This window comes from Daphnia pulex, chromosome 8, assembly GCF_021134715.1.
Source record: "Daphnia pulex isolate KAP4 chromosome 8, ASM2113471v1".
NCBI classification, from domain to species: domain Eukaryota; kingdom Metazoa; phylum Arthropoda; class Branchiopoda; order Diplostraca; family Daphniidae; genus Daphnia; species Daphnia pulex.
In genome coordinates this window covers 11,317,710-11,337,434 of record NC_060024.1, presented here as the reverse complement: position 1 = coordinate 11,337,434, position 19,725 = coordinate 11,317,710, and the positions used below count along the sequence as shown (strand labels likewise).

At 39.9% G+C, this 19,725-nt stretch overlaps 6 protein-coding genes and 2 long non-coding RNA genes across 18 annotated transcripts; 4 read left to right on the top strand and 4 right to left on the bottom strand.

Moving 5' to 3' along the window:
• Nucleotides 1-235: 235 nt before the first annotated feature.
• Nucleotides 236-1,273, top strand: LOC124199831. 2 transcript variants are annotated; one of them, XR_006877017.1, is made up of 5 exons: nucleotides 236-444; nucleotides 538-631; nucleotides 740-816; nucleotides 994-1,148; nucleotides 1,215-1,273. It is a non-coding gene; the product is annotated as an uncharacterized LOC124199831 (long non-coding RNA). The 2 variants fall into 2 exon arrangements; XR_006877016.1 differs by having other exon boundaries at nucleotides 237-444; nucleotides 695-816.
• An 834-nt stretch (nucleotides 1,274-2,107) lies between these two features.
• On the bottom strand, nucleotides 2,108-3,851 carry LOC124199828. Of its 5 annotated transcripts, none has more exons than XR_006877011.1 (6): nucleotides 3,734-3,851; nucleotides 3,538-3,664; nucleotides 3,194-3,483; nucleotides 3,024-3,126; nucleotides 2,683-2,771; nucleotides 2,108-2,619 (listed from the first exon to the last, which is right to left on the bottom strand). It is a non-coding gene; the product is annotated as an uncharacterized LOC124199828 (long non-coding RNA). The 5 variants fall into 5 exon arrangements; XR_006877012.1 differs by having other exon boundaries at nucleotides 3,194-3,472; XR_006877014.1 differs by having other exon boundaries at nucleotides 2,422-2,619; nucleotides 3,533-3,664.
• A 545-nt stretch (nucleotides 3,852-4,396) lies between these two features.
• On the bottom strand, nucleotides 4,397-13,917 carry LOC124199819 (venom carboxylesterase-6-like). Of its 2 annotated transcripts, XM_046595776.1 has the most exons (12): nucleotides 13,782-13,917; nucleotides 6,682-6,818; nucleotides 6,476-6,616; nucleotides 6,241-6,400; nucleotides 6,099-6,168; nucleotides 5,906-6,021; nucleotides 5,646-5,836; nucleotides 5,387-5,549; nucleotides 5,113-5,288; nucleotides 4,884-5,037; nucleotides 4,688-4,814; nucleotides 4,397-4,623 (listed from the first exon to the last, which is right to left on the bottom strand). In XM_046595776.1, exons 2-12 carry the CDS (start codon nucleotides 6,805-6,807, stop codon nucleotides 4,467-4,469), a joined length of 1,581 nt encoding a protein of 526 aa, XP_046451732.1. In that variant the 5' UTR covers nucleotides 6,808-6,818; nucleotides 13,782-13,917; the 3' UTR covers nucleotides 4,397-4,466. The 2 variants fall into 2 exon arrangements, with proteins under 2 accessions (XP_046451732.1, XP_046451733.1); XM_046595777.1 differs by lacking the exon at nucleotides 13,782-13,917 and having other exon boundaries at nucleotides 6,241-6,383.
• On the top strand, nucleotides 7,557-10,066 carry LOC124199822 (spectrin alpha chain-like). Its single transcript, XM_046595781.1, has 6 exons — nucleotides 7,557-7,805; nucleotides 7,885-8,073; nucleotides 8,158-8,250; nucleotides 8,329-8,597; nucleotides 8,677-9,010; nucleotides 9,074-10,066. Exons 1-6 carry the CDS (start codon nucleotides 7,707-7,709, stop codon nucleotides 9,482-9,484), a joined length of 1,395 nt encoding a protein of 464 aa, XP_046451737.1. The 5' UTR covers nucleotides 7,557-7,706; the 3' UTR covers nucleotides 9,485-10,066.
• Nucleotides 9,925-13,081, bottom strand: LOC124199824. Its single transcript, XM_046595783.1, has 4 exons — nucleotides 12,065-13,081; nucleotides 11,105-12,002; nucleotides 10,916-11,032; nucleotides 9,925-10,841 (listed from the first exon to the last, which is right to left on the bottom strand). Exons 1-4 carry the CDS (start codon nucleotides 12,095-12,097, stop codon nucleotides 10,609-10,611), a joined length of 1,281 nt encoding a protein of 426 aa, XP_046451739.1. The 5' UTR covers nucleotides 12,098-13,081; the 3' UTR covers nucleotides 9,925-10,608.
• On the top strand, nucleotides 13,183-15,584 carry LOC124199821 (HMG box-containing protein 4-like). 2 transcript variants are annotated; one of them, XM_046595779.1, is made up of 9 exons: nucleotides 13,183-13,343; nucleotides 13,415-13,522; nucleotides 13,579-14,114; nucleotides 14,182-14,257; nucleotides 14,326-14,390; nucleotides 14,450-14,573; nucleotides 14,637-14,721; nucleotides 14,788-14,935; nucleotides 15,007-15,584. In XM_046595779.1, the coding sequence occupies exons 1-9, from the start codon at nucleotides 13,190-13,192 to the stop codon at nucleotides 15,172-15,174; spliced, it is 1,464 nt and encodes a 487-aa protein (XP_046451735.1). In that variant the 5' UTR covers nucleotides 13,183-13,189; the 3' UTR covers nucleotides 15,175-15,584. The 2 variants fall into 2 exon arrangements, with proteins under 2 accessions (XP_046451735.1, XP_046451736.1); XM_046595780.1 differs by having other exon boundaries at nucleotides 13,184-13,334.
• LOC124199826 (COMM domain-containing protein 4-like) lies at nucleotides 15,100-19,667 on the bottom strand. Of its 4 annotated transcripts, XM_046595787.1 has the most exons (8): nucleotides 19,467-19,654; nucleotides 17,275-17,400; nucleotides 17,120-17,185; nucleotides 16,992-17,031; nucleotides 16,508-16,708; nucleotides 15,361-15,507; nucleotides 15,221-15,297; nucleotides 15,100-15,152 (listed from the first exon to the last, which is right to left on the bottom strand). In XM_046595787.1, the coding sequence occupies exons 2-7, from the start codon at nucleotides 17,347-17,349 to the stop codon at nucleotides 15,230-15,232; spliced, it is 597 nt and encodes a 198-aa protein (XP_046451743.1). In that variant the 5' UTR covers nucleotides 17,350-17,400; nucleotides 19,467-19,654; the 3' UTR covers nucleotides 15,100-15,152; nucleotides 15,221-15,229. The 4 variants fall into 4 exon arrangements, with proteins under 4 accessions (XP_046451743.1, XP_046451740.1, XP_046451742.1 ...); XM_046595784.1 differs by having other exon boundaries at nucleotides 15,221-15,507; XM_046595786.1 differs by lacking the exon at nucleotides 15,100-15,152 and having other exon boundaries at nucleotides 15,194-15,297; nucleotides 19,467-19,667.
• On the top strand, nucleotides 18,294-19,541 carry LOC124199827. The gene is made up of 3 exons (XM_046595789.1): nucleotides 18,294-18,447; nucleotides 18,513-18,723; nucleotides 18,806-19,541. The coding sequence occupies exons 1-3, from the start codon at nucleotides 18,394-18,396 to the stop codon at nucleotides 19,045-19,047; spliced, it is 507 nt and encodes a 168-aa protein (XP_046451745.1). The 5' UTR covers nucleotides 18,294-18,393; the 3' UTR covers nucleotides 19,048-19,541.
• Nucleotides 19,668-19,725: the final 58 nt, after the last annotated feature.

Sequence of the window (19,725 nt, the reverse complement as noted above, 5' to 3'; positions counted from 1 at the left end):
CGAGAATTATCCTGAACTATAGTTCAGGAAAAATCTCGATTTTGACCAAATTCTGGATTTCGTTTAAACTACACCTAATCGACCCCAAATTTCACGTAGATCACGAATTTCTGGTTTATCTTGTCGACAGCTCAATGGTTAAGGAGCTATCGCTTACTTCCGGTATACTTCCGGAAAATTTGCATGAAACTAACAAGTGAGCTTTGTTCTCTGTAGAATTCTAAAGATTCCATGCTTAGCATTTCGCAAAGAGTAATGGTCTTTTTGATTACTTTTATGACTTGTGACTATTTAAGGCCAGTCCTTTAGATATTGAGTTTTGAACGTGACAAATAGATGGCGTGAAAAAATGTTGTTTGTTGTGTCACATATGGGCTAATGGCGGTTCGTTGTCAAAAGTTCAGCTACAACTATCTTCTTCGAAAATTACCAATGAATTCGTTGGTAAATTGACTAGATTTCCTGTGCAATTTGTTTGGCATGTGTTCTTTACCGAATATGTGTATAATAACATCATTATTTCTACTCCATTTCCAGGAAAAAATGTGAAAGGTGCATGAAGCCAGTACCGTCAACTATTGTGTTAAAAATCCTGGTATCCTACAGAATATGTCATCCAAATGACAGAGTGGTAACAACCAATGCTAGCTTTAGTAAAGTATTGCTGGAACATAGTCTTCTCATCTTTTATTAGGATTCATCACTATTATTGGCTGAATCATTCTATGGGACTTGCCAGATCGCCAACCCAAGCATGGACCAATTTCTCATTCCATCTTCTAGAGAACCTTACATAACCGATTGGTGGTTTAGCGTGTAAGTTTACTTGTCATGTCGCTGAACTTATTTTGTTGCAGTCTTATATGTATTTAAAGTATTGTTCTGCACTTAAGTCTATCTAATTTTTAAGTTTAATTATTCTTTTAGATCATAGACATCAAGCACATTGATGCCACAAATGATAGACAAGGTTACTTTATTTTTTATTTACAGGTTTTAGGTTTCTAATGTAGCATGGTAGACTTTATGAGAAGTCATGTTGTTTGAAGAAAAAGGACTATACAGTCGACAAGGTTCTTTGCTAACCTGTTGGCTGCTACCCTTGAATCTCCCTGTTTACTTCCTTACACTGGTCCTCTTGATTAAGGGTACTGCTTTCTGTTGCTACAACCTTGTTTGAATATTATCCAAATAAATGTTCATTTTGCTTACAGGGTAATCCTTCGCTACTGATCATACACCCACTTGTGAAAACCGACGAGAGAATGCTGTAATCCAAGACTGATACATTGTGTAGTTAGATAAATGACAAGTGCATTTCTGGGCTCCCTTCTTTTCTGTGGCCCCGTTTCCCTAACTAACCACTAACCAACGCCCGCCGGTGGTCACTCACCCGCTGTGAAACCAGGAGGAGGGGAGGGCTCTGGTCGAACGGGGACTTGGAAGGCGCATGATCCGATGAAAACTTTTGGAGGGTCATGAGTCTAACCCGGAAGCCTAGTATGACTACATCTCCCCGGAAAAACTTGCCTCGTACTTCTCTCTTCTTCTCGGTCCAGATACTTATCTCTGGGGGCCGTAGACATGTCCTATAACAGCATGTGCGATTTAAACAATGCAACCCACTACCCAATGAAACAAATAGCCATGGTTTATGTTTTGTGGAAATCTGCGTTAGTCAAGTTACAAATTTTTCTAATTCAACAACTCGCGTAGAATTTTGCATGTAATCTATTAGTGCAAATCGCGATTCCATGTGTTTAGTAGTTAAGAAAATGGTTGTTTAAGAAAAAAACAATGGGGTGTTCTGAGTAGCCAAAACAATCACCGTTTTTGTTTTTTAAACAATAACCATCTTCTTAACTACCAAATACATAGGATAGCTACTTGCACTAGTAGACTAGATGCAAAATTCGACAGAAGTTTGATTTTGAAAACTTGTAACCTGACTGACGCAGATTTCCGCAAAACTAAACCAACGCTTTTTGTCTCATTGCCGCAGCGGTGGTGGCGGGTTGCGTTTAAACTCGTGCAGAAGAAAATGGCTTTGAACCGGACGCTCAGTTTATTGAATTTTTTGAACATTTTAAAAAGAAAATAAAAATTATTTCATATAGTGTTTTTTTTTTTTATTTATTACAGATATTACATGGTTAAGGGTTGACATTGGTTTATGGGGTTAAGGGTATAGATTTAAGGGTTGGTAGGTGTATGTTTTCGGGGTTTGAAGGATTGGAAGGTATATGTTTGTGGGGTTTGGAGATTAATTGGTAGGGATACGTTTGTAGGGTTATAGATTAACTGAATTTTTATCCAAACTTGAAATATCCCCCCTCCAACATCCACCACTTTCCTTTCCCAATCCCGGAAACATGTTTATTATTTGTTTGACATGAACATCCCATATTTGTTTTTGTTGCTTCTGAACTTAATTCTGAATAAACGGTAAAACTGCAATAGTCACGATGACAATTTAACAAAATATGATGCAACTTCGGTAACACAACATCAGCACCAAGGAACGGCCAATTGAACTTGATGTAGAAAGATCCTTCACCAGCATAGGCTTCAACAACGTGCCACATCGGACAGCAACTACGCGAACATAAAACACTAAACCTATAACCAGAATGAAATAAATGAATTAATCTAGATGAATCAACGTCACTTTACATTATTTACAAGAGTTAAAGCCCTCAGCTGGCTGCATCAAATCCATATGTACGTTGGGCAGCAACAAAGAAGTTCATCCTTTTACTAGACTGATAATCCTATTTATTAAAAAAACTCAATTACTATCAACTATCAAGGAAACAATGTCTTAAATTACAAAAATAAAAATGACATAAGTTAAAGTAAACTATACAAACACAATCCTTCAGAATAATAAAAGTTGCAGAAGAACCTACAGCTAGCAAGCATTAACAAGGTAGACAACTGAAAATTCAACCCAAATAAGTTAAGAGATAGTCACCGACTAACTAAGTCTGTAGTCTCACAGTTAGAAAGTTGAAAATATTTACCTGAATAGTTCTGAAGTGTTTCTTACAAAACGTCTAGCCGGTACAGGAAACAGAGGAATTTATCCTTGGCATGGTTGTCCAATTTCAAAGAGCTCAATTTCACCTACATGAGGGGAGAGAGTTACTTATAACAGGAAATCAAATGTTGTTTTGTTTCCTTCTTTTCAGACCTGGAGTGTTACAATTCTGGCTCGGGCATCGCTCAATGAGGGGAAAGAATTGAGGTAGTCTTATAAGTTAACATACTTATAAGTTTTTGTGCAGTGACACTTGGAATAACACCAGCTTGATAAAATGCATGCAGCAGCTGCAGCTCAACAAGACTCAATTACACTTTTCACCAGCTGGCTGCAACAAAATGACATTAATGATACTACAGCCATGAAGCTCAGACTTTGTCGTGTTCTAAATTTCTGCAACAGTTGAGCAAAGGGATCTCCATCTCCGACCTGAAAATCAACTAATAAAACCTATTGCATTATTGCAGGGAGATTGATCAACAAAATTACTTTACTAGCTCTGAAGTGTTTATGCATGAGATGAGACGTACAGCTAACAATGGTTGACATTTCGACAAGATGGACAGAGCAGTTCCGACCCACGTCATCACATTGGCAAAGTGAAATTATATGCCAGAATGCCTGTAAATTTAGACAGAGACGTCAAAGATTAATTAAATTTAAGAAATCCAAACTAGCACTACCAATTACATTTAATGGCTGAAAATGTAGATCGACACCTCAATTCCGTAATGAATTTGGAATACACTCTCAGTCAACGTCTCGGAAACAAATGACAAATATTTCTTCCTCACGAAGACACAAGCGTCACCTGGGGGATGGAGGAACAATCCGCCGGTATGGCGACAGAAGAACTCCACCGACAATAGAACCCGGCCCCAATATTTTAAATAATTCTTAAAAATTTCTTTGTATGCGACAGTAGAACTCCAACGACAGTAGAAATCTAAAGACATAAGAATTCCTTTTTTAAATATTATTTAACTACCCGACAATAGAACTCCAGTGCCCGACAGTAGAACTCCACTACGCGACAATAGAACTCCAATATTTTTTGAAGTTATTTTCATGTCCGATAATAGAACTCCGACGATTTTAAAATTATTTTCATGGCCGACAGTAGAACTCCATTGAATTTTTAATATTTTAAATGTCCGTCAATAGAGCTCCAACGATTTTATCGATTTTGTCCAAGTGGCAAGTGATATATCTCCGAATTTCATTTATCTAGCAAAATCGAATAATAACTTAGCCTTAAAACTATAAGACATAAAGAAACGTCTATATTTTCTAATGAGATCTACGCAGAAATTTAATGTTAATTAGCATGAAATTAAATTACAAGACTTAAAATTGTGGTCCGCCGTGGATCGCTGGATCGGTTTATTATAGCGTGTTTCAACAGCTGTTCTGTAAGAAAGTATTATCTGCGCAACTTGTGTTTCCAATATTGTATACGCTGATAAAATGGCATGGACTCATTCACCAAAGCAGGATGTTCGGCTTCTATTCTGAGATATCGTGGCTGTTCTTCCTTGGTAGGGATCCAGTCTTGAGGTAAAAGGCTGCTTCGGGGTATGCTGCGTTTTAAAATGCGTATGCAATTTAATGACTTGTTCAACAGGCTTCTATTGTTTTACATACCCGTCTTTTGCAAACGTAGTCCATAGGTCGAGCAGCATATTTGATACTTTAATATCTTTCGATGAACGCAAGCGAGGAAGAATTAGGTGAGAAAACATAAGGAAAACTTCATCTACATGACTACCGCCTACGATATGGTAAAGCAATAGATGTTATGCAACAAATATTTAGTTAGTAAAAATTTAAATGTTCTTACTTAAATCGAGACTAGAAGATACACCCAAAAATCTCTGCAAAGTAAACTGACTGGTATGATTGTACATATAGTAATAGGTCGCCTCGTCATTATATTTACTAAATAACTCAACTGATTCGTCTAAATCTTGAAAGAATGCATAGTCAGAAAATATCTGAAATCGCATAAGATATCAGTTATTATTAAGATGTAAAAAATGCGAAAAAAATTAGCAAATGTTTTCACCTACCTCTGCTAATTTGGAAATCTGGTTCGGATGAAACGGCTTATCTAAAGCAAAATAGCGATCTGATATCTGTTTAACAATGTCATCGTCTATATCGTCCGAATTCACTACGAGACGAAGATATTTTACAGGATCTTTGTTAAATCTTCGCAATAATTCGCCATTATTGGAAAGCAGCACTGTAAAATACCAATTTAAAAACAATGAAATGAAATATCAATCCATTGAAACACGAAAGGGATGATTGAGCTTTTTCCTTCTATGTTACGCTACTTACTGAGTATAACCAAAGCACCCTCATTTTTATTGAGTCCTGAAATTACAGGTACTGAATTGAATTGCTTAGATTCCATAAGTTCTCTTGGATGTCCAGGAAGGAAAGGCGATTTTCTCTCGATATCAATACGTGGTCCAAATGCGATCGGATATTCTAACATAATCTATATAAAACGAAATGAGCATGATTCGGGTGATAACATTTTTTTAAATCTCTGGTGGCTTTACCATATCAACAAAGATTTCTGCTCGGTACCTACCTGAATTTGCCTTCGGAACCCAGCCATCTTTCTAGCTGGTGCTTTTCGCAAACACGTCAACAATGCGCTGGAGTTTGATTGTGGACAATTAAAATATTGGCCCAGTTGCTGCGTATACGACCCTACAGATTTTCCTATCGCCCAAGAGTTGAGCGATGAACCTGACTGCAAGATGGCTCGATGAAATAGCCCTAAACATGTGAGAACGTCCGATGAGAGTTGATGAACCTTTTATAGTAAAAGAGGCTTTCGTTATATACCTTTAGAATGAGGTGATAAAATATGATAATGAACACTGGCAGCCCCAGCGCTGCAACCGAATATTGTAACTGAATCCGGGTCGCCACCGAATGAGCGAATGTTGTCCCGAATCCATCTTCCCAAATGTTGACATACAAAATGCAAATTAATGAAACAAAAATCTTTTTTAAAATAACAAAATGCTGGAAATACCTCAAGGCCATCGTTTGATCCAAAAGTCCATAGTTTCCTGGAGCTTCACTATCTTCGGTGCTTAAAAAACCTGAATCAAATACAGAAATGATTATACCGATTATACCTACCTCACTGAACAAAAATAAAATAGCAGTCGCACCTAGGGGGCCAAGTCGATAGTTCATCGTTACAAAAACAACATCTCGATCCATAAAATAACCAGGTCCCCAGGCATTTGCCACGCCATTCCCGCTCCCTTTATACCAAGCGCCACCAGGGATCCATACCAAGACCGGCTTCCCACTATTTGTAAAATCCAACTGCGTGTGTGATCGTTGTTACGTAAAAGAGAAATTTGTTCACAAAGCCAACTGGAATAAAGAAATAAATCCTACTTTACGCGTGTAGACATTCAGCGTGAGACAATCTTCTACTCCAAGAATAAGCCGGAGATTCCCGTGATATTGCATACAGGTGGGACCTTCTCGGCTAGCGTCAAAAATTTTGCCAAACCATGGATCAGCAGCTACGGGATCCTAAAATTGTTGGAACTTAGCGCGGGCGGCTATTTCAAGACAGTCAATCATTTTGTAAAACTTACGCGGAATCGAAGATCTCCAACTGGCGGCTGCGCGTACGGAATTCCGCGAAAAGCGTAAAACATTTTCCCGGCCACTGAAACCATTTTCGATCCACGCACTTGGCCAAGTTTAGGAATTGTTACCATTGGTAAACGTTCTGTTACAAAGCACGCGTGCAAAAGACACAGAAAAGAAATCAATTTCATAGTTGATATTCAGGAGCAGCCAACAATGAGCGTGTGATGGGTATCCGACACAGGGGAAAATGAACAGTTACGGTTAAGATGCGTCTCCCTTATATGCATCTGGATATACATATTTTGACCAAACACAGTTTTGCTGTGCCCAGCAAGCCAGCACCATATGCTCGGCATCATGTCCACTAGTAATACTGGTGTCTTTTTTTATTATTTTACAAAAAAAAAAGAACCAAATAACCCAGCAAGAAAAAACCTGTTTTCTTCCTCCTATTCTAAAAACAAAAACAAGTTATCCGTGTAGAAATTACGTCACGCTTACTTGTTGAATCGAGTTCATTCAATGTAAGTATAATCACTGATGTAGTGGCAGACATCGGGTTTTGGGGTTGTCTGAGGTTAAGTCTGACAGGTGTAATGATTCAGTTCCGCCTCAACATTTCGAGCGACCCTAACCATCTACGATTTCTCACGACAGCTAGATCACAAACCTATACAATATCTGAGAGATAAATTTAATTAAAAAAAAAAAAAAAACACCGGAAAACTGTTGTAATAATGTAGAAAGGGAATTATAAAACTGATGGAAGTGCTATTGTTAAAATTTTTCAAAAGAGTTCCAGATGTGATCAGTTGCCAGCACGTCACACAAAAGGCCCTTACTCCGGTCGTGGTGTCCGATCTTCCTTTTTATTTATAGAATTTGGTGAGGGAGGGCAATATACGTCAAGGAGTCTTGATACAGCGTACAGACTAGTCGAGTCCGTAGTGCTAAGCTGTATATTCCTGTGTGTGGTACGGTAGGAATCGGTTCTGCGCCTCAACCAAGAGCGTTTCTGATATTAACTATGGGGGAGATCATGTCGCCGAAAGAAATGGCCGGTCAGGAGCAACTGGTCGAATTCCAGCATCTTTGCGATCAAATGATGTTTTGGATTAATTACAAGGTAAAATAACAACTTCACCTTTTTTGCAATTTATCTTGTCAAGTTAACCCAATGCCTTTCTTTGGGCGACCGCGCACAGGAAGTTATTGTCTGGCCCGAAGATTTAAAATCCGAAAAAGATTCCCAGCTGATAATGAAACAGAAATATGCAAAATTCAACGAAGAAGTTGCAGCGCAAGAATCGCACGTCAATGACGTAATGAAATTGGCCGATCTTTTGATAGAGAGTAAACACCCTGACGAGATTGTCATCAGGCGCCGGAGAGAGGTAAACATTGACGTTGGATATCGAGAATCACGATTAGCTTGAATCGTCCTATTTTTAAAGTCTCTCAATTTTACATACGTATAGGAACTGAAACAATCTTGGCAGCGAATGCGGAAGCTGGCATTGAAACGTCAAATGCTCGGGCAAGAGGAGTTGGCCGATGCCCAACCTATGGAGGTAAAATAAGCCATTTTTCTGTGCCTGAAAATTCCCGGTCGTTTTTAACGTTCATCTTCCAACAATGGCCCTGTAAAGGTCATTCAACCTGAAGACGGCAAAAAACCAACTCTCCAATCAGTCGCTACAGAGGCTAAATTACTGCGAGGACTGCTCGAGGATTTCCTGCGTTTAGAGCAATTCGAAAAAGATTGCCATCCAACCAAAACCTGGATCAACGAAACCATCGGTTTGATGTCGGACGATGGCCATTTGAGCCCGACAGATTTAAACCTGAAAATGGACAACCACAAAAAACTCGAAGAGGATGTCATGTCTCGCAAGAATCGCGTTGAAATGCTCACCAAGTATGTTATGCGGCGCTCAACTCTACATTCGCACAGCTTCTTAAATAGATTTTTTTTTAAAATTATTATTGACTTGCAGAATCCAAGCTCACCTGACCGACGTTCTCAAAATGTGGGAAGTCCTTCTGGCCGCCACTGAATTGAAAAGTATTCACATGTCCCAAGCGTGGCAACTGGAGAAATTCAATCACGGAATCGACAATATGACTGCCTGGCTGGCCGAAGTCGAAGCCACCCTATCCAGCCCAGACTTTGGCAGTGATTTGGCTAGCGTCGAACTTTTAACCAAGGAACACGCCCTTCTCGAACGAGACATCAAAACCCACAAGGATATCATCGATATCATTGTGACGGCCGCTCAGCAGTTCTCAGAATGCGGTCACTTCGACCTGAAAAATATTTTGAGCAAAAAGGTAAGTTCCTTACTACATATCGCTTGTAAATTAACATCCGACTAAATTATCACGAAAATACAGGATGTGGTTGTCAAGCGATTCGATGGACTTGGACCTCTCCAGAGTGAGCGCCAGCGAAAGTTGGTCGATGCTCTAAAGGCCTACCAGCTCTTCCACGAAATGGATGTGGAAGAAGAATGGATAGCCAAGAAGCACGAAGTCATTGCGGGCCGTGGAAAGGATATCGACACGGTGAGAGCTCTCATCAAAGAAACTCAATCGATCCTGCAGGCGATGCAAATCCACGATCCTGACGTCCAGCGCGTCATCCAGTCGGGTCAAAAGCTAGCCAGAGGACATCATCTGGCCGAAGAAATCAACAAACGCACACAGCAGTTGTCCGAACACTGGGCCAGCTTGAAGGAACGAGCGTTTGAGCGGAAGCAATCCAACCAACTCGTCTTGCTCTTTCTCTTCCAGATCAAAGATTAAACCTCGCCATGTCTTTGACTGCTGGGTGCCAAAAAACAGGCGTTGGTTATCTTCTTCTTCCCTTGTGTGTAAAACAAATGGCGTAATGATTATCTTTCAACAAACAAGTCTTCCCAAATTATATACCAACTCAAATCGCGCATGAATCCGTCTGAAAAAATTTGCTCTACAATGGCATGCATTGAAGCGCAAAAAAACAAACACAACTATTTGGAACATCCATCCCCTACCTTGATGCAAAGCATTCGGGAACAGGTTTTCAAATTTCAAATATATTTAGGAATGAGATAGAATACGGAAAATGCTGTATAAGGATAGTTGAACTACTTTTGTTTGGTATTTTGTGTTGTCGATATAGTATTCCATACAGTATTAGTTAGGCGTATTCAAAGAATCGGTATAAATCATCTAAATATAAATTATGTAACAAAAAAGACAGGTTCTTTAATCCCAAATGTTTGGGGTATTCAGTTCATTTTACGATCATGTATCATTTTTTGAAGCCTATCGTGTAATTAAAAAGGTTTGTGAATACTCTTTTAATTTACACGTTAGTATTACACAAGGTATTTCACAAGAAAATGTTAGTGCTATAGCTATCCCATTATGTAAACGTGGGAAAAGAATCAAACGATTGTTGAGAGGCCATTGACCACACTAATAAGGAAACTCGAGTCGAAAAAAAAGTGAAGCATTCGTTTCAACTTTTTAAATCTTAATACGGTACATATGTATAAAAGTTGGCAAGTATTTCGGCAAAAAGTTGACAGCTGTCCAACAAGACAATGCAAAGCAGTGTGACTATTTACACCCGAATGGCTCACCAACTAATTGGTAAAACTCGTTAGCCCATATAGAACTTGAGAGAACGGTTTAAAACTGATGGCCATCTTTCCAGACCAAGGGCAACAACAAAAAAAGCAACTAGAAAGACGAGTAAAACAAGTTTCTTTCAAAAGGCGGATTATTTTTGTTGCATTGCATAAGAATGTGGCAACATTCAAGTTTTCAACGCCAGTAAAAAAAAACAAAAAACAGCTCAAACTGGATTTTGGAACAACAAGACAAGGACAACGAACTTTTGGTTGGGTAATAAAACCACTAGCTAACAGTTTTTCTAGCTTTTACAATCTGACTCCAACTAATTTGAGTAAAAAGAAGTAGAACCACGACGACGATTTGGAATCATCATCCCCATCGTGAATGTCACCACAATGATCGTAGTCACTGATTTTCACGTCTTCAAATTTAGCGCTATTAGTGGAGTTGGTGACGCAGGTTCCCCGAACGGAGGGTAACAAGTGACGGTTGTTTCTGATCAGCCAGACTAGTCTGCAATCACTGCAGTCAACCAAATCTTGTAAAATAAAATAAAATAACGGATTACTAACTAGTTTATAAAAGGTTGTAAAAATGTTCAAGTCAAGTTACTTGAAGTAAAAGTTAGTCCTCCACGCCCGGTTTCAACGCTTCGCTTCAGCATTTGTTTATAAACGGAAGAGTCGAATCGTGTCAAGTTGTTGACATCAAGATGGACTTTGGCGCTTACTTTCAAGAAAAGAGGAAGTTATTAAAAAATCGTCAACAAATTTTGTTTTTGTTTTCTTTTCAAACGTTTACCATATTTAAAGGCTTTGGGTTCAACCTCCGTGAGACCAATATTCATAAGATTTAACACGGTTAAATTGGGCATCTGAGAAGAAAAGTCAAGCGATCCCTTGGCGATCGATGGAATCGAATTTCCATCAAGATAGAGGTGGCTTAGTTGAGTGAAAGAAGAAAGTATTCTGTACTGAGGAATTTGCGTCAACCGGTTCCCGCTTAATCTCAACATTTCCAAAGTTCTGGCCGAAGACGACGAAACAATCGAATTCAATATCATTTCCATCTTTTGGTCATTCAACATGTTCAATGCCAAATCAAGTTCCTTCAGCCCAGCGGGGATGGCAGAAATAGGAAACATTGCCAGTCTTTCCAAACCGGAGCAGTTGAAAATGGTGAGCGATTTCAGATTTGGCAAAACAGGCAGCTTTGCAAAACTGTGAATGTTAGAAGAGCTTTGTAAAGACAAGCTTGCCAATTTGATGAAATCAGTCAAAAAGGCCAAATCGTCCTGCTGACTTAAATCACAATTAAAGATTCTGAAGATGTCGGTGCGGTGGCTGGTAGTGCGGAATGCATTTGGATCGATTCTGAGTTGTGTCGGAGCCGAATCATTTCCACAATAAATGAAAATTCGGTTAAAGCTTCTGCCGCTCAGCAAGTTAGCTGGAATGTAACTGACAACTGGCGACGAGATTCTCAAATGGAGTTCGAAAAGATCGCCGACAAAGTCCGTCCGATTTAAGATGGATTGGATTTCTCTAGCAGAGAATTTGTTTGCGCACTCGACATCTACACTCTTCTCCGAACAAGATTTACATACGCAAGAATGAGAATCGACTTTCTTTGTTTCATCGTTCAACGGGTGGCTGTCTCCCAGTCCAGCAGTGAATAGCAAAATTGCCACAACGAGCCCCTTCAAAAATAAAGAAGATGAGAAATAGAAGTAAAAAATCAATAGTTCAAATGAAAACTTGCCACGGGCATTGCGTGCCTCGCAGAGAATCTCATGTTTGTTCGTTTGGCAAGAAGGGCAATGCAAAAATGAATAAGAATTATTCAAATTAACAGATGCCTCTCTATACACTGAATAAAATGAAAAATTGAAAATGATTGGCTCTCGCCACGTTATACGAACGTCTCAACCCGTTCTTGCTGACGAAGAGTCTAGACAGGTTCACTACTTTGCGTTGATGCTGTTGTAGGGTTTTTAAAGCTTCTGATCTAGCTGTACTTTGATCTTTTGGTAACAATTTTGAAACGTCTATTGCAAAGTAGGTCAAATATTGCTCAATGAATTTTAATAGGAAACTCATCCGCTCATTGCTGCTCTTCTAAACACACCAAAAGATTTTCGTCACTCTCGCTTATCGCCTCGTCTGTCCTATTAAACTACTTTATTTACGAGGAATAATCAAAGCGAACCATAGAGTTTTGTATGGTGCCACTCATCTTCACTAACGCAATGCCGTTCAAGTTGTCAGACGAAAACATGCGCCTTTATATTTTTTTAAAGTTTGGTGAAGACTTGGCAGTAAATGCCTAAATGGATTCGACAGCCTAGTTTTTCAATGAAGTTGAATTGACGCTACATTACGCAACACTACTGAACGTAATACGCAAAATACGATGCACGCAATACTATTCAATTTCAACAGTTATTTAAGCGTTCTACAAGAACGATCTTGTAATACTTGATTTAAAAAAAATATTCGCTAGCTGATTTGCAACAGTCAAATAGCGGATATATTGATCAGTGTAAAAAAAAATTAGAATTCCTACCTCGCGCCTATGCAAATGATCTTCGTTATTAGGTTGCGTAAGAATTCTATTTTTTCTGTTCTTGGCAGCACCGTGATTGACGTCAGAGTCGGAGTAAATTTTGAATCGCATTCTGAACGGAAAAATTTAAATAATTGCATCCGGCCGGCCATCCGTTATCATTTCCTTAATTATTTAAATTATTTGAAGTGATTTTTTCACCTTTAAAAAAAACTGACTTAATGTAACATTGGAAATGTTTCAAAATAATCGGCGATAGAAAAACAAGCCTAACAAACTGAAAATTTCCCGCATATAGATAGCTGTCATCTAGCGTTAGAAATGTCAATTAATAAAGACGCGTTGCTAAGGAAGCCCGTTGCTAAGACGCACTTTGAGATTTCCCGCCTGCTACAACTAATAGCTGTCATTTACAACAACTACCGAACTACGATTCTTTTTTCAGAAACCTGCAACAACATGGCTGGTAAAGAGGGTTAGCAATAACACGAAAGGAACATTTTTTTTTTAAATTTGAAAACTACTAACAGGTTTTGATTTCTTTAGAAGTAATTGGTGTCTCACGATCAGGCCGTGTCAGGAAGAAGTCTTCCAAACTATTGGACTATGAATCACCAGACGAAGCAGACGTTCGTCCAAAAAGGGGGCCAAATTGTAAGGACAATTTACTAACAAAGTGAGTTCAATAATTGAGTTTTGTTTCTGTTTAGCTGCTGCCAAAGGAAAGCCTAAAAAGTCTGTTGAACCCGCAAGAAGTGCTCTGACAGTCCCCCCTTTACAAATACGGATCCCAAAGAATGTGAATCCACCACCAATAGCTTTGAAAACAGAGACTTATGAAGATGATGCATCTACTGATGGTGACAGTGACGAATTCAGCAATTCAATGGATAAAGAGGAGCTTGAGACTTACCATGATGACTCTAACAGCCAATTGGATGACTATGAGCAGGATGACAGCTTGATGAAACATGCCAACAAGATGAAGCACCAAGGCAATAACTCCAACTTCATGAAAGGGATGGTTGAGATGGAGGAGGATGATAGTGATGACCACATTGATCCTGAAACAAATTCAGATAGTGAAGCAGATGTAGACGTAGCAGGTCCCTCTGATCCCCCAAACTTTATGGGAAACACTAAACAACCTTCTCTCTATCTTCTTGAAAATGCCAAGAAGAAAATAGTTCTGAAAGATGGAAAGTTGGTTGCAGCTCGTCAGAAAGCTCAACGCAAAGACAAAGGGGTATGTACAATGTCACACCCGTTTGAAAGATAGTATCTAATAGTATTTTTTTTTTTTTCTTTTTTAGAAAACGAGGTTCACAGCCTACATGCTTTGGTCAAAAGAAATGCGTCCTGTTGTCAGCCGTCAAAATCCCGAACTCAGTAAGTTTTTTTCTACGTTAAATGTAACTACTTGAGATAACAATTTTAACTAAACTTCTACATTAAAGAGTTTGAGCAAGTATCCAAACGGCTTGGGGAGCTCTGGGCTACTGTTTCTCAAGCGGAGCGCATGGTAAGCACGATTTTCATTTGGTTAACTTTAATGTAGAATACAAAGAGATTCCAATTTAGACCTGGAAACGGCGGGCAATGCGGCAAGGAACGAAATCTTCCGGAGGCATGATTTCAACAGGAGTGAAACCGCAACCGGTCAGCCGAGTTAAGCCAACCGTTTCTCCGAAACGCGTCTTTGCAGGTACTAAATAAGAATTCTTTTTTCAACCGAGATTTGTGTTGTGTAAACACTTTCTACTACTAGGTGCTCGTGGTACAGTCAAGCCACTCAGCCCAGCGAAGCAGCGACAGCGTTTCACAAGCTCTGATGGATTCGACAATGTTACCATGTAAGAAACCTGAGAAAATGACACGCTCTAAGGAACTAATTAACAAAAGTTTTTAACCTGTCGCAGTGCCGAGAATGACAGCTCCACGCTCGGCTCGCCTCCCTCGGTGGTGCAGCCTAGAGCTCATGAGCTGGAACCGCTGGATGTGGCTACGCACCTTCATCTCCTGGGGGAATCTCTTTCCGTCATCGGCTCGCGGCTGAAGGAGCAAAACGTACATAAATAAATCTCTCAGCATCCAAATGTCGCCGAACTGACAACAAGTTTTATGATTTTCTCATGCAGGGACAAATCGCCGTCTCTGGAAGCCTATCTGTTCTGCTAGACTCGGTCGTGTGCGCTCTCGGACCCTTGCTCTGTCTCACACGCCTTACACCCGAGACAAATGGCTGCCCTCCCGAGACTCTCAGCCGCATATTGGATAACATTGCCTACATAATGCCAGGATTATGAATTAAATAACATCACTTCATCATCTTGTCACAATGCAATGTAATACGTATTCTTTTTAAATGTCTTCAGTTTTCCCATCAGCCAACCCGTGTTTGGCAATTAAATTTCGAACTCTCTCCATATCTGCTGATAAAAACGAATGTGTTGTAACATTCAAATTCATTAAATTCGTAGAAACAAACTGACCGTAAAGTAAAGTTTGCAATTTCGCTGGATCTGCCATCATTGAAACGGTACGGATTTCCGATGCCAGCCCTTCTTTGATGTATAATGTCAACTCGATTAAGTGGGTTCCGTCGACTATCCGCCAAGTGATGTCCTGCAACTTGTTCACTGTAATTCAGAATGAAATTCATTTTTTCCTGTTGTGGATTACTATTACTTTCAGTTATTACACGAATAATCAAGGATAGATGACGTTAAATAATTAAATTGCATCGTTCGATGACGCGCTGCCTACGTATACGCCGAGTTTACTGGCGAAAATTAATCTGTGTCTTAGCACTCCCGAGCCTCGTCTGACGTGAACGTACACAAATAATCAAAGCTCTCGATATGAATTACTTGATATCAATAGGAAACGAGGCAGTTTAATTGGTTTCCGTCTAGAGGACAAGTGAGGTAGATCGAGAATGTTTGTTCTTCTCGACAGCCTATTTCGGGATGTTCAATCATTTTCTTTCTCAAAGAACTCCTATAGTAAAGCGGTAAAGAGCTAATGAAATCGCGTCTGTTCGTTAGTTGAGATCCAATGGAGAAACCCAGGTTGCTACGGGGAAACAGCACACGAGTCGGGGCTGCGAGGCAGTCGTGCAAACAAGTCAGCTCAGCATCCGCTTCACTGGTTCATACATCACAATCGGAAGTAACATTTCCACCTCATCCTTTTACGATTCCTAGCGTAGCGTCCTTCCCGATAGGACGCAAAGACAAATAAAAACGTCCAAATTGATTTTGGCCTACGCTACAGGTATACGACCGTGATTTCGTTTGAGATTCCTGCCGTTGGAAATCCACGCCAGAATTTGAACCAAACTGTCGAGCTTCCCACGGCCTTTCCCATTTCCCTTGTATACACACTGGACTCTGAAAGGGCTTAATACACAACACAAAACGTTTAATTGAAGAAGAACTGGGCCTCGCCTAGTCTAATTAAAACAACAGGCACACCCTAAATTCATTTCGTTTTGTTAAGTCGCCCGAATGCTGGACACGAATCGTTTTAATTAAGAGCTCTTTTCCAGTTCTTAGGTAGCATTTGGCAACTTAGTTTGTTTTTTTAGTAAATAAAAGATAAGAATCGCAGTGTAACAAAATGCAAAATCATACTCACTCATTAGGCTGTCTTGAATCAAATTCTTCCGAATTGAATCAGTATTGTCATGATAGACTTTGGCTAGGGCGGCGGCATGTTCACGAGGAAGTCCAACTTGTTGTAATTCAGCTCGCAGGTGGTCCTCTCCAGTAGAGAAACGTGACGCAGATGTCAAGACAAACTGGATGGAGCCGAGCAGCGATTTAACATCGCTTTCAGCTGGGCGTGAAAAGACAGAAAAACAAAAGGTTATATATAGGAATAATCTGGATTTTAAATCTATTTTGAAACAGGAAAACAACGTTGATGATTCCCTAAGGAGACTAGTCGTCGTTCATTCCCTTCAAGTCAAACGCAATCACGGATTGAACCGTTTGCTATGGCAAATTTTTCCGCGAAACTACATTCAAGTCGGAGGGGGGTAAAAACGCCTCTGCTCAATCCCTTTACAACCGCTGCTAACCAACAAACACATCCATAATAAATGGCGAAAGCAACTTACGTAGCTTAGAGTCGGCCAGTAAAGAATTACTCTTCTCCAGCTGCGTTCCGCATGAAAAGAACAAAATGAACCACAGTCACTGCTTGCATTCTAATCAACAAATGACGCACACCATGCAGAATACTCACGTCTATCTCTTGTCCGGACAAATGTCGAGCGACGTGCTGGGTAAGCAACTTCGCCTTCACTGAACTCTACAATGAGAAATCGTTGCCAATAGAGAGAGAAATCAATAAGAATCATTAATCACTATTGGAATTTGGACGGGTTAAAAGCAACTCACCAAACGAGAAAGAGTAGCCATTTGGGTGAGCAACCAATCTGGTATTTCAGAATCGCCACAAAAGCGGAACTTCATGGCGTCGACGAATCAAGGAATGGCACAGCGATCCTCCACCTCTGATATACTCTAGTAGGCATAAGAAAATACACACACACAATTCAAGAGATTGAACCCATACAGTAGATGCGTCTCAGAGTCCGTTTTGTGTATGTATAAAAAGACACAGGGGCAACGACGACTAGGATACGACATAGGCAAATTGGATTGTTTCTGCTCGACAGCTTTTTTTTGGAGATCTCATCTCACGGCTCTTTGCCTTTTCTTATTTCGCGGCGGGAGGCAATAAAAACAAGGAGCGAAAACGAGATTTGCTTGATGCGAAGAAGCGTACCACCAAATAACGGAGGAATTACCAAAATAAGCTGAATATTATTATTATTATTATTTTCTTCGTCTTGTTTAGTAGTTGATAACAACGTCAGAAATTCCTTGAATATTATAATGATTCTTTTTTTAAAAAAAGAAGCAGACTGGGTAAAAATTACAATAAAGTGAATTCAGTAATCAGTACAATAACTGGCTATGAATCACATTCAACTAAACTGGAAAGTAGAGTCGTTTGGTTGCGGCTTTGACAGACTCGGTAATCATTATACAAATGACGACAATGTGTTGGATAAATGGGCCACCGGAAACCGATTTGCTGTCCGATTAATTGCGCAGTGATCGCGGCTCGCGGCGGTCTACCCAATTAAGAAAGGGGAACATTGGAACCTGTACTAATCACGTTGTTGGTGGATTGCAAAGCGAATAGAAGATGTCACACAAGAGTTACGTACGGAGAAGAACAGAAACGTAGAGGAGAGCACGAAAAAACTCGACTACATTTTCATTCATTAAGCCCCCGTGGCGGACCGAAGGCGCCGCGGTCTTCAACAGCGCAAACGCCCAACGTCTTCTCGGAGACGTAGGATGGTCGTTCTGACGGGTCCGCAGTATAAATAAGGCTGGGATTGAGACGCCGTAACAGCAAAGACAGTTGAAAAGAAGAAGGAACAACGCTGTCGCTGCAGTCGCGCACGCAATAGTTTAAAAAAACAAAAATTCCCTTTCATACAAATGGAACTAATCAAAATTATTTTTGTGCTAGCTTCTGGCTGGGCGACATTGGCGGTAAGTGTTTACAGTTTCAATTGATTTAAATATTGAGGTATTTAAATTTTAAAAAATGTTGACAGATTGCTGGAAATACTGATCAAGATATGTTTTGGGCTGCTCGAGGTAAAAAAGCCTCAATTGAAGGCAATTGGCCAGACAGTGTGGTAATGGAGCCCTTCGTAGCAGCCGTGTACGACAAACGCGATGGCACTTTCTGGGCTGCAAGAGGAAAAAAATATGCAGCGGACGGTGGTGACGGTGTTCCTTTCTGGGCGACCAGAGGAAAGAAAGGTGATCTTCACTGACCGACAGAAACTAAATTGAAACCACTTTATCTATAAGTAACCATATAAGAGATTCTGTTATTTTATAGGCGATCTGGAGATCCCCTTCTGGGCCGCAAGGGGGAAAAGAATTCCCCAGTCCGAAATGAACGAAGCCGAGGAAGAAGGAAACAGAAGGGAAAAGCGCTCAGCAGGGAGAGACACTTCCATTATTCACTCGGGTCAACGGTTTCGCAATCGACCGGCTCGACCGGCCTCCCAGGCAGCCGAACCCTTTTGGGCGGCACGCGGAAAGAAAAACTCTAACGTCTCCAAGTTCCCATTGCTGTAAAACGCAATTCCAATTATTTTGAAGAAGGACAAAAAATATCTAGACCTAAATGAAAAGGATCCAATATACGAGTGAGCCTGAGGATCTACGAAATGCAAAAGAGAAAGATGTTCTGCACACAATATACATTCCTGTTTGCTGGTTAACTTAATGTCTGTTTTCAAGCTTCATAATAAAATATTAAATTATTAGCATATACTTTGACCATAATATACCAGATTCAACAAGGCCTACTCATCGTTGAGCACTCACTAAAGCATCCAAAAAGATATTTTAACTCTATTTGAGTCATTATCAAATCTAAATGTAGAGAATGTAACTAATCCACACTTTTAAAATAACTTAATGTACTATGTGAAAGAATATGTATACCAATGTCACTCGGAAGAAACATGCATCGAGCGAGTTTTGTGACCTACCTGTGAAATGAACTGCTGTATTCAAACCACGAAAACACTGACAAGAAAAAATACACGTTACAACTTGAACATGAAGCTTTCCAAACGCACGAGTGATTGATTGATATGTTGATATTTTTAGAGAATCAAATATCAACGCGTTTTAGTCAGGAGACTGTGGTTTTTCAGAGTGACAACTTTTGTTTGGGGTTTGGACTTTCTTCGTTGCAAAACAGCTGACTGCCGTGCTCCGTGCCATTGCAGGTTGCAGCAACCCAAA